Genomic DNA, 17,189 nt, shown 5'->3' on the forward strand with positions numbered 1-17,189 from the left:
CCAAACCCCCAGTCCGCCTGGCTCTGTAAGGATGTCAGGACTTGGCCCCAAGAGGTTTTGGTATTAGCCAAAGAGACTTCCTTGGTTAGCACCACACTCTTATCCATCAGGAAAATTAATCAAAATGACACCTCATGAACAAGATGCTTTGGCTCGGCAGAAAATAAACAGTGGTTTAAACAAATTAGCAAGGCTGTTCCACGCCCCTGGGCACACGTGCCGAGGGGTAGGCCTGGCACAGTCAGCAGTATACCCATGGCGCTCACCAGGCCTGGGCCAAGGGGACACGGCCACCCCTGATGGTCTCCCGAGCCTTTCCAAGGCCTGTGGCCTGCGTGACTAGCTCCATCTCACACTTTCACTTCTGCACACATCTGAGATCATCTCCATCTGAGACGCCACAGACCCTCTGTGTATAGGCGCGGGGCTGACAGCCACCTCCTCGGGCATGATCTCTGGGACTCAGACCCTGGTCCAGGAGACCTGTCCCCTCCCTCACCTGGAGCCTCTTTTGTCTCTTCTGGTTGGGCAAGGGCCCTGAGACCCTGAGAGGCAAGGATAGCAGTGAGCTCAGGGCACAGAAGATGTTTCCAGGCTGAGGAAATACAGCCCTAACGACTGAACTCTGAAGCCTGAAGGGCACCCACGCACCCTGCTCTGCTTTCTCGTTCAAGTCTCAGCAAGACAACGCAGACCCTGAATGCCAGCCTTAGCTCGGGCCAGAGCACGAGCCCTGGCAATGCTCCAGGCAAAGCAAATTCGATCAAGTCACTCCCCTCTATGAACCCTTCCATGGCTCCCCACTCTCCTTAGCATAGTCTTTAAGTTCTCTGCGTGGCCCGAGGCGCTGCCCAATCTGGCCCTGGCCTCATGTCGTCCCCACTCCCCCCCCATCACTCAGCCAACCCACTTGGACTTCCTGCTACTCCTCAAGCAGCGGGCTGGGTCCCACCTCCGAGCCGTTGCGCTTGAGGTTCCCTCTTCTGGGAGCACCTGTTCTTCCAACTTGAGACTGACTCTTATTCATGACCCAGGTCTCAGTTTACATGGCCTTTCCTAAGAGGTCATCCCTGATCCTCCTCACAGCAAGCCAGGGCCCTCTTTAGAAACGACTGTCTACTGACTTTCCTTAGGATTGGGTTGTTGTCTGTATTCTCCCACTAGACACAAGCTTCCTGAGGGAAGAGATGACAGCTCTCTCGCCAGACAGTATGGGATAGAGTCAAGAATGCGGGTGCATACCCTCATGCCCAGCCTTTTGACCTTGGGTAACCTTTCTGTGCCTCAGTTTGCTCACCTATAAAATGGGGATAAAATGGCCCCTCACCCATGGGGTGTTGAGTTGACAACAGTGCCTGGCCCTGCAGGGCTGGCTCTGTGTCACCACTACCACGACACTTGCTCACCGCTGAGCGATGAGGCATTCTGTCTTGTACCAGGACATTCTTGACAAGCAAAGCTGGCTTTTCAGTCCCAGCAACGCTCAGAACCCTCCTTTGGAGACTTCTGGAGTCTTTTTCTTCCCTTGTATTCCCACTGCTTTAGTGGAGGCTCTCGTCACTTTGCATCAAACCCAGACCAGTTTTCTAGCGAGCATATAATTGTGCCCAGATCAGCGGACAGGTAAGCTCTCTGAGGCTCACAGCAGCTCCATGAGCTGCCCACAGTCACACAGCTAAAAAACGTCACAGTGAAAGAGAAGTACAATTCTTAGTTAAAATCTTAGAACGTTATAAGGATCAATGGAAAAGCACAACCAAAATCTTTGCTTATATGTAGTGCAGCATGAAAATGTGGACCTTTACCATGAAAACATGCACATTTTGGTATCTGGGCGCTGAGGGCCCAGGACACCAGGCTGGCCCTCCCTCTGAGGACTGACCACAGAGCTCTCAGGCAGCTCAGCTGGGCTTGGGCTGGGCTTCAGGGGAAGCTCGTCAGCAGGTGGTATACGGGCGTCCCAAGGCCACCCCCTCCACGGCCTCCTAGGGCCAGCCCAGGCCACAGCCAGCACCCAGTCACAGGGACAGGTGTGTCTGGGTCCGTGTGCTGGGGCAGCGGGTGGGGGTACCCTGCCCCACTTAGCTGCCCCCCACCCTCACCACTACATCTGCAGAGTGAGGAAGTAAAGAGAGAAAGGACGGAGGCAAGGAGGGAAGGTGGGTCTGGCAAGGCAGAAAAAGCAAGGACCAATTTTCTCCCATCCCCCCAAAGGGCCCCTGCCCAGCTCCAGGGTCCCCACCCATTCCTGACTCTGGGAAGACCATGGTGGGGGCAGCGATGTGTGGCCTATTTCCTTTGGGGAATGGGCTTCCAGGGGAGTGGTGTGGCTCACACCACAGGGACAGGACCCATTGCTAGCATTCCCCTGGTGCCAGGCGATGCCCAAGAACCCCTGTCCCACCCCAGCCTCCACTCCACAGGAGCCTTGGAGGGCGGGTGGGGGCAGGCGATGGAATCTGGGTTGTGAGGAGCAGCTTCTCACTACTGCATGGGGCAGAAGGGCTGCTGCAGACTCTCTGAGGGTGATGGCAGTGGTCAGTGAAAGGCAGTGTCCACCTCAGGCCGGCACTGAGGGGAACTGACTTGAGACAGTGTGAAATCCTGGCTCAGGGAAAGTCCAGATGCAAGAAACACAGAACCATCTGGGCGTTCTTTGAGGACTCCACCCCCTAGACAGCAGTTCCAGTTGTTGAAACCAGACACAGGAAGACCTGGCAGAGCCAAGCGGTACAAAGCGCTGGCTCTGGGACCAGGCCTCACAGGTTCAAACCCCAGCTCCACCGCTTCCGGGTGGGCAAGCAATTTGACCCTTTGGCACCTCAGTTTACCCAACTGCAAAATAGGGATGATGACGAGACCTACTTCTCGGGGTGAGGTGTAAGGTGCCTGCAGAGTCAGGGCTGCAACACAAGCCGTGAAGACAATGAATCTAGAAGGTACCCTCAGCTAGCACCCTAGGGGCATGTGGAGCCCTGGAAACCCCCAGGCCTACACACACACGTGTGTGTGTGTGTGTGTGTGTGTGTGTGTACACGCTCACCTGCACCGTCTGCCCCAGACAAAGCCCTCCTGGGACTAAGATCAACATGCCGGGGGTACAGAATGACTCACCACCCCTGGCTGCAGCGTGTTTCCTGGAACAAGTCACCACAGGTAGGCCTGGGGGCCCCGCGTCTGGCAGAGATGAGAAGGTGCAGGTCCTGGCACGTCCAGCCACACCCTGGTGGGATCCTGCTGCAGGAGGGGGCGGGGGAACCCCAGTTCTGGAGCCCCATGGGCCTGAGGTCCAACCCTAGCACTGATCTCAGATACGTGACTCTCCCTGTCCAGGCCTTGGTCCCTGCCTCTAAATGGGGACACTAGTGCCAACCACATGGGGACAATTGTGCAGATCACCCAGCAGGCCACAGGCAGCCAAAGTCCCCTGACCTTCCTCCCCTAACGTGCTTCTAAAGGCATCAGTGGGCAGAGCACTGTGTGACTGGGGCACTCCTAGACACCCAGGAACAGTTTACCATAACTCCAGGGAGAGGCGGACAAAGGGAGCAGCTCATGAGTTCACTGTCATTGGAAAGGAGAAAGATTGCATTTATCCAGAGGGGGCAATCCCAGAGGGTTTCTCAGAGGAAGTAGTATTAACTTGGGCTCTGAAGGATCACTAGGAGTTTCTAGACCATAAGATCTGCGAGTCCACTGTCTAGCTGTTACTGCCTTGGGCAAGTTACTCACCTTGAGGCAGGCAGGTGAGCAGCGCATGCCTCAGGCGGGTATAAGACAAGATGGAGCAAAGGGTCCTGGCAGGGACTAGAGAGCGAAAGCCCAGTTAGGTATCACCAGTCACGTTGTTTAAATAACATTGGCTGGCCAAACGGAATGAATTCACACATGCCAAGTTCTGTCTTGGGCTGCATGAGCACAACCCCTGAAACTTTCTACACTTCCATTGCCTCATTTGTCAAGTGAGAATAATGTTACTACCCCACGCACATGAGGACTGGAAAAGGTAAACGAGTCAACACACAGGAAATGCCTAATGCAGTGCCTGGAACACTGTAACCACTCCACACATGAGCCTCTGTGGTAACACAAAAGGGAGATGTGGGAGCAGACAGGAGGAACAGGGGGAACACAGCAGCAGAGGGGGGCCCACAGGAGAGCCCAGGAATAGTGAGAGACCCCACTGGGGCCATAGGGTGGTCGGCTGGGCAGACATGCCCGGGACAGGTCAGCCAGGGCTGCAATCCAGCCTTGTCACAGCAGGCTGTGTGTTCCCAGACAAGTCCCTTCACCTCCCTGAGCCTCAGTCTCCTCATCTATAAAATGAGAGAGATGGTAAAAGTGCCTTCTTCCAAAGATTAGTGTCAGAATTAGATGCCATATAAAACAGCACACAGAGCACTTAGAAGAGACCTAACATAAACCATCATTATAATTATCAAATACAGCCTAGGACAGGGTTTCTCACACTCAACACAACTGACATTTAGAGCTAGATAATTCTCGGTTGTCGGGGGCTGCCCTGCACATTGTAGGGTGTTTAATAGCATCCCTGGCTTCTACCTGCTAGATGCCAATAGCACCCCTCACCTCCAATTGCCAACCAAAATGTCTCTGACATTGCCCAGTGTCCCCTGGACTAGCGGGTCAGCACATGATAAGTTGGAACAACAGACATGGTTTAAACACTAGAAGTCTTAACTGCAGGATGAGTCTTGCCTCAGTGTTTCCATCAGTAAAAGAGACACAATGATCCTTCCTTTTTTACGAGGTGGTAGGGAGAATCCAGGAAGCAGAGATGGAGGCAGGAGAGGCCTTTGCAAGTCACAAAGAGCCACACACAGTCTGGACACCCCACCACTGTCCCCAGGCCCTCTGGTCTGCAGGAGGGTGACTTGTGCCTTGGGAAGGAGGACCTGGTCTGAATTCTGGATCTTGCTCTGAGCACGTCCTTAGGTTTGTAAGGACAGGACAGGAGGGCAGGTTCTGTTTCTGCTCAGATGGCCCACACCACTCAGCAAACAGCAGGCGCTCAATAAATGGTGGATGAATAAGTGAGCAGTCACAGCCCTGAAACTCAAAGCTCACAGCAAGAAGAGGTGCCCAAGGGAGGGACTGAGCCACCCAGCCACCTGGGCCAGCCCTTCCCTGGCCAGCCAGACACCATTTCCTGTCTGCAGAAATGAGACATGCCCTTTGAACTCTCATTTCCTGAGCCCCTCTCCCCACTCCAGGGCCTGGGAGGAGGTGGGAGGTGGAAAATACTCACGTTCCTGAAGGAGGGGAGCCCAGCGGATCCCAGCCACCTCCGCAGGGCCTGTGAGAAAGGCCCGTGGTCCCTCTCAGCCTGAAGCACGTGGTCTTCCAGGAAGGAGACATGGTGCCCCACCATCTTGACGAAGGCCTGGTGGAGAGAGGGGAGAGTGGGGGTGCCGCATCTGCCACGGACTGGAGCACATTCCTGGCTGCGCTCCCTCGGCCAGCAGAAACACCAGGCCCTTAATCACAATCACTGCCGCCAGCGGGCTCTTGGAGAGGTCAGGCCTGCTTAGCTGGGAGGTCACCTTCAGGAACCCTGACTGACAATGACAGTAACAGCTCCCACTGGTAACCAGGCCTGACCAAGCCTCTACTTGTGTCCTCCCATACACTCCCCATAGGGACCCTGGTTTATAGAGGGAAGCCAAGGCTCAGAGAGGTTGAGTCATCTGCCCAAGGTCACACAGCTCTCTCTAGTCCTCACTCTCCACAGGGCCTTTGCACCAGCTCTCTCCATGCCGGCAGCACCCTTCTCTCTGTCCTTGATGGGATGAGTGCTGCTCATCTTTCAGGTCCTGGATTGACTGTCCCCTCCACAGAGAAGCCTTCCCAGACTACCTGATTGAATACAACCCGAGTCACTGTGGAGCCACCCAGTTTTCTGTCTTCTTAGCCTTCCTCGCCCTCTGAACTTCTTTCTTGTGTATTTATTCACAGTCGACCTCCCTCTAGAATGTGAGTTCTGAAAGAGCAGGTGCTGAGTCAGTGTTGTTCACAGGCCAAGACCAGAGCCTGGTCAGCTAGAAGGGGTTCAGCTGGATGGTGAATGTATGCACACATGAATGAATGCATGCATGCATGCACGAATGAATCAATGCATCCTTAGCAAAAAGACACTGGATGAACCCAAGATGGCGGCATTGTTGTGCCATTGCCACGCCAGGGCTCTGGCAGGAGCAGAGGTGAAAGGCTGAAAAAGCCACATCAGGGGTGTGTGTGTGTGTGTGTGTGTGTGTGTGTGTGTGTGTGTGTGTGTGTCTGTGTGTATAGGGTCATGGGCTGGAAGCTTCCTCTAACCAGGGCTCTGGCCCTAGAGCTCAGAGGCCTCACTCGGCCAGCACATCTGGTTGTAAAACACAGAAGAAAGTCCTGCGGTCCCCTTCCTCCAGCCGATTCCAATTTTACGCTCCCTGCGCTAATACCAGTCTGGTGGGGAGTGAGGCCGCGGAGGAATGCGCGCTCATGAGGTCTGACCAGCTTCCAAAATGCTTGCCAGCAAGGGCAGGCCGGCCCAGCCAGGCCAGGAGAGGCCAAACCTGGGCTGCCCTAGCCTGCAACCGACTGGAAGAGATAAGAGACAGGGGACACACATGCATGCATCCCCACAGATGGGGGCTGGGGGACAGAAAGAGTGTGACAGCTAATCATAGCCACCCTGGTGGATGGGTGTCGGGAGTATGGGAGTATAAAATAAAAATTCTACATATTTTTCACTACAATGAAAATGTATTACTTTTATTATCAGGAAGGAAAGAGGGAAGGAGGGAGGAAAGGAAGGAGGGAGGGAGGGAGGGAGGAGGGAGCACTCACCTCCCTCTAAATCACCCTCGGTAATTGTGATCGACAGAGTGACACCCCTCTCCCCCAAAGATGTCCATGTCCTCATTCCCAGAACCTGTGAATTTATCACCTTACATGGCAAAAGAGACTCTGCAGATGTGATTAAGGATCTTGAAATGGGGAGAGGATGCTGGCTCATCCAGGTGGGCCTGCTGTAATCCTAGGGTCCTTATAAGAGGGAAGTGGAGTGTCAGAATAGGAGAGAGGCTGGAAGATGCTATGTGTTTGCAGGTTTTGAAGATGGAGGAAGGGGCCATGAGTTGAGAAGTGCAGGCAGCCTCCAGAAGCTGGAAAAGGCCAGGATGAGGATTCTCCCCTAGAGCCTCCAGAAGGAACCCTGCTGACACCTCAACTTCAGTCTGTAAGACACATTTTGGACTTCTGACCTCAGCAGCTGTCAGATAATAAATTCATGTTTTAAGCCACCAATCTGGTAATTTGTTATAGTGGTCAAAGAAAACTACTGTGGTCATGCTTTGTAATCGTGTCTCTCCTGCTGGAATATGGACGTAGATGTATCTGTCTTCACATTGTGAGGGCCCCGCAGTGGCACATAGTAGGCCCTCAAAAAATGTTAGTGGACTGAATGCTAAGGAAATAATTGGGCTTCAGAGCTGGGCTGACCCAAGCAAGGCAAGAACCAGGACTGCAAATGCTCACTTTTCCTCCCTTTCAAATGTGGAATAAAATTCAAATGAATCAGCTATTCCAAGGGCAAAGTTTTAATTATACTCCTGCCTCACTCTCTGCTGACAAGAATGCTAATTCCTTGCTAACTCCAGTGCCAACTGCGATGCTCCTTTCCTCTGTGCTTCAGAGGGGCCCCCGTCCCCTCTGTCCAGGTGACTACCATTACATTGCAAGTTCCTCCCAGCCTCCGGTTCTTTCTCTGTGCAAGGAGCCAAGATCCCAAGCTGAGAGCCCCAGTTCATTTAAGAGCTTAGGCTCCAGTGGATGGGAGCTGAAATCCCAGCTTCACGCCTTCGCCATGTGACCCTGGGTAAGTGGCTCACCTCTCCAAGCTTATGCTCCTCCTCTGGGAGACGGGCAGCGAGGGGGCAGATGAGATACCTTGCAGCTTATCCCAGTACCCACACAAATGACAGATGGGGAAGATGAGTCAGCAGGGAGGCAATGGGGCATGGTGGGGCTTGTGGGGAAGCAGAAAGCACACACCCCACCTGAGGGCAAGAATACAGCCCAGGGGTTGGAAGTGTTCTATTTCTCAGTATGGGTCATCTTCACATGGAGGTTTATATGTGTAAAAGTGCACTGAGCTGCCCTGAGCTGCAAACTTAGATGTGGGAGTTTTATGTATTTATACCTGGAACAATAAACAAATGAAAATATTCGGTTGGTGCAAAAGTAATTGCGGTTTAAAAGGTCAAAAACAATGACAAAAACGGCAATTTCTTTTGCACCAACCTATTATTTAAAGGGTTAGCAAAGCTTCTGAACTTCCAAAAGCAGCTTACCATTCCGATTTTTTTTATAGAAAGCAAATGGGATGCTTTACATAAATGCACATTTGTCACATTTTTTAAATGTCGTGTGAGGGTCGACCCCCTTTTGCTACTGACCCCTTCCACTGAGTCGAACGCCTCAAGGCCAGGTTGGCATCTTGGAAGAGAGGACGCAAGAGCCAGAACAAGCCCACAGGATCTCACACAGAAAGCGCATGAACCTGGACGCACCTCCAGCTGGTCCACTTTGGTGTAGATGCCACGCATTTCTGTCACCTTGGCCTTAAGGAGTGGGATGTTTTCCTCCAAGATCTGTGAAGTGTCACTCCTGATCTGCAAGGAAAAAAATATCCCATCAGGCCCTCTGCGCCCTCCCCACGACCGGAAGCCGCCTGCCTGCCTTTGGGCTCAGTCAGGGTCTGCAGCGACCTCGCTGATGGTCAAGGCACTGAGTGGCATCCTGCCCAGGGACAGGCCCAGGAGCAACCCAGAGTCCCAGGTGGGGACTCACACCCCCACCTCTCAGGACCCAGACCCACCCAGGTATTATGTACTGAACCCCAAATTGTTTCCCCGCAAACACCCAACAACACCCGTCCCAAACTAAGTATCTTCATTTTCTAAACTACTGAACTGGATAAAATGCAAAGACTCAAAACCTCTAAACCAAAGTCAAGGTGAGTGGAGTTTGCATCACCCTGGAATTAATAATACCGACGAGTAAATAACAATCACTACCATTAAGAACGAGAGGGTGCTTCCTCTGTGCAGACACTGCCGAGACCTTCCCGGGCACCATGCGTCTCATCTCATGTTCAATTTCTTCTGCTTGGAAGGACCCCCAAAGCAACTAGGAACATTAGGAAGCTACAACTTTCCCTTGTTCACTGAAATCGGACACTTAAGCCTCCATTTTCTTTGAGCTAAAAAGACCACGCCCAACCCTTCAATGTGAGAGATTCCATTTCCATGTCACCAGGTCCTTCCCTTGCAGAGAGGCGCTACACACACCGCTCTCAGATTCTAGGAGCATCCAAATCCCCTGGGGGGAAGCCTGTCAAATGCTGATACCCAGTCCCCTCCGAGCCTGGTCTAATTTGTCTGGGGTTGGCTGACAATCTGTGTTTTCAGCCAAGTTCCAAGGCTACGCTGGAGTGGGGGGGGGTGGGGGGGGTGGACGGTGAACAACCAGAGAAATACCAGTGAGTACACTAGGAGCTGGACTCGGGACTCAGACTGGAGTTGGAATTTAGCTATATTCACCATGAGCTGTGTGACCTTGGGCAAGTCACTGCACCTCTCTGAGCCCACTTTTGCTTACTTGGACAGGAAAGCAATTACGATGGCCCTGGCTTCCGTGGCATGCTGTGAGGATAGGACGTTTGGCAGAGTGTTTGGCATGGTGTGTGCAGGCAGCTTCTGACAGGGTCCTCAACAATCCCTGCCTCCTGGTGTTCATGCCCTTGTGTGATCTCTCCCCTACACTGTGTGCTAGACCTAGAGACTAGCTTCTAATGAAGAGGAGTCAGCCAAAATGAGAGCTGTCACTCCTGAGACTAGGCTATAGAAGACTGTCCCTCTACCTTCCTGGCGGTCTCTCCCTCTTGCCCTCTCTCCTGGTCCCGGGCTTGGATGAAGCAAGTGGCCATGTGGCTTGGAACTGACGGTGACTTCCAGCCAACGACCAGTAAGGAACTGAGCCCCTCATTCCAATGACCCACAAGAAGCTGAATCCTGCCCAGAACCACTGACATGTCTGGACGTGACTCTGCCCCACCTGAGCCTGACCAACGTCCTGACTGCAGTCTGAGAGAGACCCTGGACCACAGGACCCCCCGCTGGGCTGCTCGCAGTTTCCTGACCCACCGATCACTGTGGAATTCACTACGTTGGGGGTAATTGGTTATGCAGCAATAACTAACACAGGTGATAACTCAGCATGAACCTCCAATTTTAAAAATAGTTTTGAAAACTACCTGTGTTTCCTCCTCTTTCTGGCTAAGTAGATGAGACTTCTTGGGGTTTTCCTGGAATTCTGCTCTCACCACCCTTCAGGATTCCATCTCCCTCCTTGCTCTTGGTTTCTCAGAAGCCACCCCATAGTCCTGAATGTCTAAAACCACACACCTCCCCCTGGCTCCCCGTCTCTGGTCATGGCACTGCCATCTCCCCGGAACCTGGCTCCAAGCCCACTGTCCTGAGGGACACTCCTTTCCCTGGTCCTCACCCCATGAGGCTGAAGATGGGTCCTGAGAGGGTGGCATCTGGCTCAGGCTGCCTGGCTTCAATCACTGCCCTGACATCCCTGTGCCTCAGTTTCCTCATCTGTAAAATGGGGATAATATTAGTGCTTCTCTTGAAAGAATGCTTTGGGGATTAAGTGGGATCATCTATGCATGTGGCCCACAGATATACCTGATTCGGCTCACAAAGTATTTTCATTTTTAAATTTGATTTAATTCCAAACTTTAAAATTCAAAAGGGGCTCCTAGGAGAAATGGCTGATGCTAGGGCTGGGGCAGGAAACATGTAAAAGCCTGGAGCATCTTGTAGTGCCAGAAAGTAAGGAAGCGTTTTAAAAAAATAAAGGATGGGAGCATGTCAAAAGAACACAGGAGTCAACCTGAAAGAGCCAAATGGTCAACTCTGGAACAATCTGAACAAAACAAATGATGTAATATTGGATTATAAGCCAAAGCATAAAATGAAAACACACAAGTCTCATAGGAACAACTGATTGAACAGGCAATGGAGTGGGGGACGTGGTAATGTTACTGAGGAGAAACCTGTCCAAGACTGACACCCCAGTGACGGCCTGTGGGTGACAGGTGTCCCCGAATACAATGTGATGAGAAGGCACCTCACCTCTGTGGCATTCTCTCCAGAAACCCATAAGCCCCGTCTAACCACACACACAATAACCACCAGACAAACCCAAACTGAGGAATCGTCTATGAAATACTTGACAAATATTCCTCCAAACTGCCAGTCACGAAAAGCAAGGAAAGCCTGAAACTGTCCCAGACTGCAGGAGACTAAGGAGACATGACACCTGAATGCAATGTGGTACCTCAGATGGGGTCCTGGAACAGAAAAAGGACATTAATGGGAAATTGGTGAAATCAAAATCAAGTGTGGAGTTTAGTGGGTGGCAACGTACCAGTGCTGGGTTCTTAGCTTGGACCAAGGTATGTGGTGACGAAAGATGTTAACAAAAGGAGAAACCGGATGAGGGGATATGGGAAGTCCCCATACTAGCTCTGTAACTTTTCTGTAAATCTAAAACGATTCCACAGTAAAACACATAAATATGGCTTAAAAGTATCGAAGTGATTTAGTCTGGATTTACAACTTCCCTGAAGAGCCAGCAGCTTTGGCAGCACTGGGCCAGTGACCCCCCAGGTCCCAAAAGCTGGGCTGAGCAGCGGCTGTCCCCTCCAGATGGGACATGAGTTCTCGGTTTCCACAGCCACCACGCCTCCCGAATGCCTCACCCTATCCCCTTGACTCCCGCAGGCACCTGCACTTGCTACTGTGACAGGGAAAAGTCCTCAATGTCCCCTTGTTTCCCCAAGGCCACATTTCTAGTGAGAACCCATCTCTCAACAAGGGTAAACTCAGCAGAAATCGCCATGATGCAAAAAAGGAGCGAGAACTCATGGCAAGGTCTGAACAGAGTGGATCAAATGCAATCTTTTCTTTCTGCTAATTTCTAAAGAAACAAATTGGTGGGGTGGGGAGTGCGACTTGGGAGGGATTAGGCTCAGCAACCCACAGGAGACACAGGAACGCTGTAGGGAGGAGATTTATGGAGCACTCCCCGGTCCTACCTAAACCTGCAGGGAATACAGGAGCAGGGTCTGTGGGCGAGCGAGAAGGCCCTCTATGAAGAGGCTTCTCCACTAGCTGAAATCGTAGGCAGTGGGGAACTAGATATACCTGCCCAGAAGGCAGGCTGCAGACATTGGGCGGGGGGAATAGATGGTAATCCTTAGGGTCTGAAAAGCCCCCAAACCTTTCTCTTGGTCCTTCCATGGGATGGGAACCGTAAGGAAAAAATGAGGGTACTTAATGCAGGCTGAGTCAAGGGGGGCATGATACCACTACCCACGAGCAGTGACCATGGGATCATATTGTAAAGAGGAAGTATTTTATCTTCAATCTTATTTTATGGGCAACGAAACTGAGAAATATTCAGAAAAACTAAATGAGCTGGCCCAAGGTCACAAAGCTACAAAGTAGGACATGTGAGGTTCCAAGCTAGGTTGGTCTGAGGCCACCACCCCCAAGCACCAGAGGTCTGCAGACACGTTCTATTGGGCCCACGCAAAGCCAGCCTACATCATGTCTAAAAAAAAGAAACACACACACAACCAAGTTATATGCCAAGTCTAACATTAAGGGATATTTCCCCTAGAGACCCAGGTTTCTGGCTACTTGTAAAAAAATCAGACACCTTGTCAGACTGAGCCCACATTCCATGCGGCAACATCAGCTAGAGCTGGGTGACAGCGGCCCCCTTTGTTCAGCCACAGTCCCCACCACTCCCTAGAGTCTCTCCAACATGGCGTGCGTGGACACCCCATGCACTGTTCTTCCTATAGGGGAGTCAAAGGAAAGCAAGCCATTTCTTTTCTCACACCCAACCCACTACGCATCATGACGTCAAAGGCCATCTGAGAACATGTGTTTCATACTTTACTGAGAAGAGCAAAGAGATATCAGTGAGGAATCAGTGCTTTTTGAGCCCCTGCCAGGACGAACCACCCAGCCAGGTTTATCGGCCTGGGGACCTGGCCGACCCTTCCTCAGCCTGCTCTCCCCCCACTTCCCAAGCTGTTCTCTGGAGCCCAAGAGTCTGAGCAGCGGATGTGGGGGTTATCACACAGCAAAGATGGCTGTCGAGGATGATTCAGGGCCCCCAGGAAGGAGAGCCAAATGCACTTGACCCAAGAACACACACCAATGCCAAATGCAACTGCTGGGCTGAGGCCAACAGGAAATTTTCCCCATTTATGTGAGCAAAGTAAGAGTCTGCTCCCTGCCAGAAGGTAGGCCCGAGGCCACTGGGGTTTCAGAGGGCCCGGACAAGCTGCCCAAACCCCAGAGGACACTGAGTTGGAAGGCCTTACAAATCCAGTTTCTGTGGATCACCTCGTCAGTGTCACCACCCTCTGGTGCTTCAATACTGATGGAAATAACGTCAGTAGCTACCTTGTAAGGGTCACTTAGTACATAGCAGGCACCGTGCTAAGCAATTGTTTTTAAGTGAGTATAAGTGACATACGGTAAAGTGCCAGGCCTTAAGTGGACAGCTTGATGAATTTGTACATGTGTTTACATTTCTGTAACTACCACCCAGACCAATGTACAGAGCACCCCACCACCCCATCAGGCTCCCTGATGCCTCTTCCCAGGCACGACACCCTCCACAGCTAACCACTCTCTTGATGTCCATCACCTTGGATTAGTTTTGCCTATGTTTGAACTTCATATTGAGGGAAATTTGTAGAATATATTCTCGTGTCTGGCTTCTTTCAATAACCATCACGTTTGCGAGATCGTTTTGTAGTTGTGCACATAGTTCATTCTTTTCCATTGCTGTGCATGAATAAACAATGTATTCACCCATTTCTACTGTCAGTGGACATTTGGGTTGTTTCCAGTTTGGGGCATCATGAACAAAGCTGCTCTGAACATTTGTGTATGAGTCTTAGTGGGCACTTGTTTTCATTTCTCTTGAGTAACTACCTAGGATTAGGATTGCTGGGACGTACGGTAAGTATATGTTTGACTTTATAAGACACCAACTATTTTCCAAAATGTCTGTACCTTTTTGCATTTCCACCAGCAAATGAATCAGAGTTCCAGTTGCTCCACCTCCCTGTCCACACTTGCTATTGTCTGTTCTTTTCATTTGGGCCACATCCCTGACTCACCTATTCCCCACAGTAGCTCTTTAGAGACCAATACCACTGGTAGTGGGTTAAAGATGGGCTCCCGTTCTTTATGTTCCTACCATGAAGAGGCGGGGTCCATGTCCCCTCCCCTGGGATCTGGGTGGGCTATGTGACTGCTTTGACTGAAAAAATATGACAAAAGTGACATTGTGTCAATTTCCATATGCAAGCCTCCAGATACTGGCATCGTCTGCTTCCTGTCGCTCTGGCGGCCAGATCGCCATGCTATGAGGCACCCCAATGTAGCCATGCAGAGAGGCTGCATGGAGGAGAGGCATGCCAATCACCCTCCCAGCCCAGACATCCGACAAGTAAGAGAAAGAGCCACCTTGGACATCCCCAACCCAGCAGGTGCCATAGGGCTCAGACGAGCCACCCTCTCTGTGCCCTGCCCTGGCCCACATCATAAATGAGTTGTTGTTTTACACCACTAAGTTTTGGGGTAGTTCAATGCAGCAACAGATAATCAGAAACATTACCGCCATTTTACAGAGGAGAAAATAAAGGTACAGAGAAATGACGTGCTGTGCCCAAGGCCCCACAGTGGGAAGAGTCAGAGCTTGAAAGGGAAGCAACTGGCATTAGTCTAAGGTCAAACCAGGTCGCAGGCACAACATAGTGAATTCCAGTCACAGAGAGTGATCGAGGACAGGCCGGCAGTGAAGTTAATGCATCAGACGGAAGCTGGGTTCTCATTTCTAATAGCCTGATTTTATCAGGAATGAAGTGGCTTCTCTCAGACCTCTAACTTGATCAGTGTTACCCAAGGCTATGGCAGGGACCCGGGGACAGGGGTCTATGATGTGATATCATGTCTCCAAAAGGGTCCCATACAGCCCTGGCTTGTATCAAAAAAGAAGAGGAGGTCCCCAGCCAGGAATGAGAGCTGGATAGCCCTCTCTGTGCTATGGAGCCCATGATACCTGGGCTCAGATACACCAGGTAAGCTAAGCATCAGCTGGGGCCCAGAGGACCCCCTCATTTAAACGGCATCAGCACAGAGCATCAATGTAGGGGCTGCAAATTCAAAATGCCTCCAGGGGCCACAAAAGTAGTGCCCTAGACACCCCCATTGACTTGCACAGAAACGGGCTGAGACAGTCTTCACTTCCATGGGAAGTGTACTCTCTTCGATTTCTTGAAACATGGGGCCCTCTGCGTCTGGTTTTATTTGCCCTCTTTCAGTAGGGCCAAAAGTACAGAGAAATGTTCTCTGCCATAAAACACACGAGCACACGATGGAGGTACCTGGCAGGTGGTTGTGGAGTCTGAGAGGCACCCACGGGAGCAGTGGGGAAGGTGGCAAGCTGGACAGCACGTGTGCTGCCCACAGTGGGTGGCCACCATGCAGCTCTGACACATACCGGCCAGGTGGGAAGAAGCACCGAAGGGTGGGGAGCAGATCTTTGTTTTTCTAAGAGAAGCCAGAAATCCAAATTTTTGTATATGACACAGGACAAAGGTCAGCAGTTAGTTCCCCTTTGTCTCCCAGAAACATCCCATAGCTGCAGGCAGGACCGGACCTATGGGTCACCTGTGTATGACCTCAGTATTAAAATCTTTGCATAAATGCATCTCCAGGTTTTGAGTTCAAAGAGAACCTTCCTGACGCTGCCTGCAAGCTTGGGCCTCCTAGCAACACAAACACTGACTTCCCAGCACAGGAAGCCTTGGAGGTTTTCAAGGCAAGCGTGGCCTGGGCCCCTCTCTGCCTGCCCAAGGTGACTCCCACCCCAAACTCTCTTCCTGGTAAACAGTGAGTCTCCATGCACACGAGGATGGGCTAGGACTTGATAACAAAAATGTCCCGGGATCACCAGTCCATGCCATCTTTCTGCCTACGGGTCCTCACTGTCCAGGCCGTCGCTGGCATTCCTTTTCTACAGGCCAGTCCATTTGCCTGGATGCCCGCCCTTCCCAGCAGCTGAATTCTTTCTGCTCCTCCTTCAACCCCCAAATTAATCACCACCTGTTCTGCAAAGCCTTCCCAGGCAGAATTTAACGCCTCTGCTCTTCAATTTTTTTTTTTTTAAGCAAATAAGGCTTAGGATTATGTGCCCAGTTTCTTCTAGAAGTTCCTTCCATATCTTCCAAGCTCCTTCCCTCTTTCCCTTTTCAAGAACCTCCACAGCCTCCCTTTGCACCTGAATACACCATCATGACAGTATTTCAACACTGGATGACAGTGACTGGTACACAAATCAGGCTCCCCCAACGGACTGGGGGCTCATGGGGGACAACGGGACCCAATCAGAGAACATGGCCAATGTTTGGTGATGAAGAAAGGACAGTCTGGGCTGTTCAAAGTCTGTCTTGTTACCCAGCTCCTACCTGGACCCCCATCTGAACTGCAAAATTGGCTTTCAAGAGAAAAGGTCTTTGTGGGAATGGTTCTGCGTTGTTCACGGCTGTGTCCCCAAGGCTAGTCCAAGGTAGGTCTGTTGAATGAATGGGGATGACATGATGCCCATCACACTGGGTTGCTTCACGGGGAAATGAGATGATACAAGAAACGCGCTTTGTACGGTGCCTGGCACAAAGCAGATGTTCACTAAACATCTGGGGCTGCCATTACTGTTTATCCCTTGGGCTCTCGCAAACACCCCTCCAGACCTTGCTTCTCAGGGTCACAAATCTACATCACTGGGCCCAGCCAGGCTTCCCCCACTCCACAATATGGAGTTGTCCCCTTTGGCCTTTCAGGCAGAAGCCTCAAACCCTGGTTGCTGGGAAGTTCCCTTTAATAAGTTTGGGAACGTCCAGAAAATTCTGTCATTGCTCCTTGGGACCTCCCCCTTGACTGGCAGCAATCCTGGAGTCACCAGGATCTAGAGGAGATTTCTAGAGGACTTGGAGGGAGCTCTTGTCTTCTGGGCCCAAGGCACCA

General features: G+C 51.5%; 1 protein-coding gene across 1 annotated transcript in view; it reads right to left on the reverse strand.

The window, feature by feature from the left end:
- Positions 1 to 17,189, reverse strand: part of BCAS4 (breast carcinoma amplified sequence 4) — a 53,453-nt gene that overhangs the window by 22,017 nt on the left and 14,247 nt on the right. The window contains exons 3-4 of the mRNA XM_019726091.3: positions 8,574 to 8,675; positions 5,270 to 5,404 (exon numbers count right to left, since the gene is read on the reverse strand). Of these exons, the coding sequence (XP_019581650.2) occupies positions 5,270 to 5,404; positions 8,574 to 8,675 (237 nt within the window). The remainder of the gene's footprint in view (positions 1 to 5,269; positions 5,405 to 8,573; positions 8,676 to 17,189) is intronic.

The sequence above is a fragment of the Rhinolophus sinicus genome, chromosome 13 (genome assembly GCF_057876585.1).
Source record: "Rhinolophus sinicus isolate RSI-liver-muscle chromosome 13, RSI-T2T, whole genome shotgun sequence".
Lineage (NCBI taxonomy): Eukaryota > Metazoa > Chordata > Mammalia > Chiroptera > Rhinolophidae > Rhinolophus > Rhinolophus sinicus.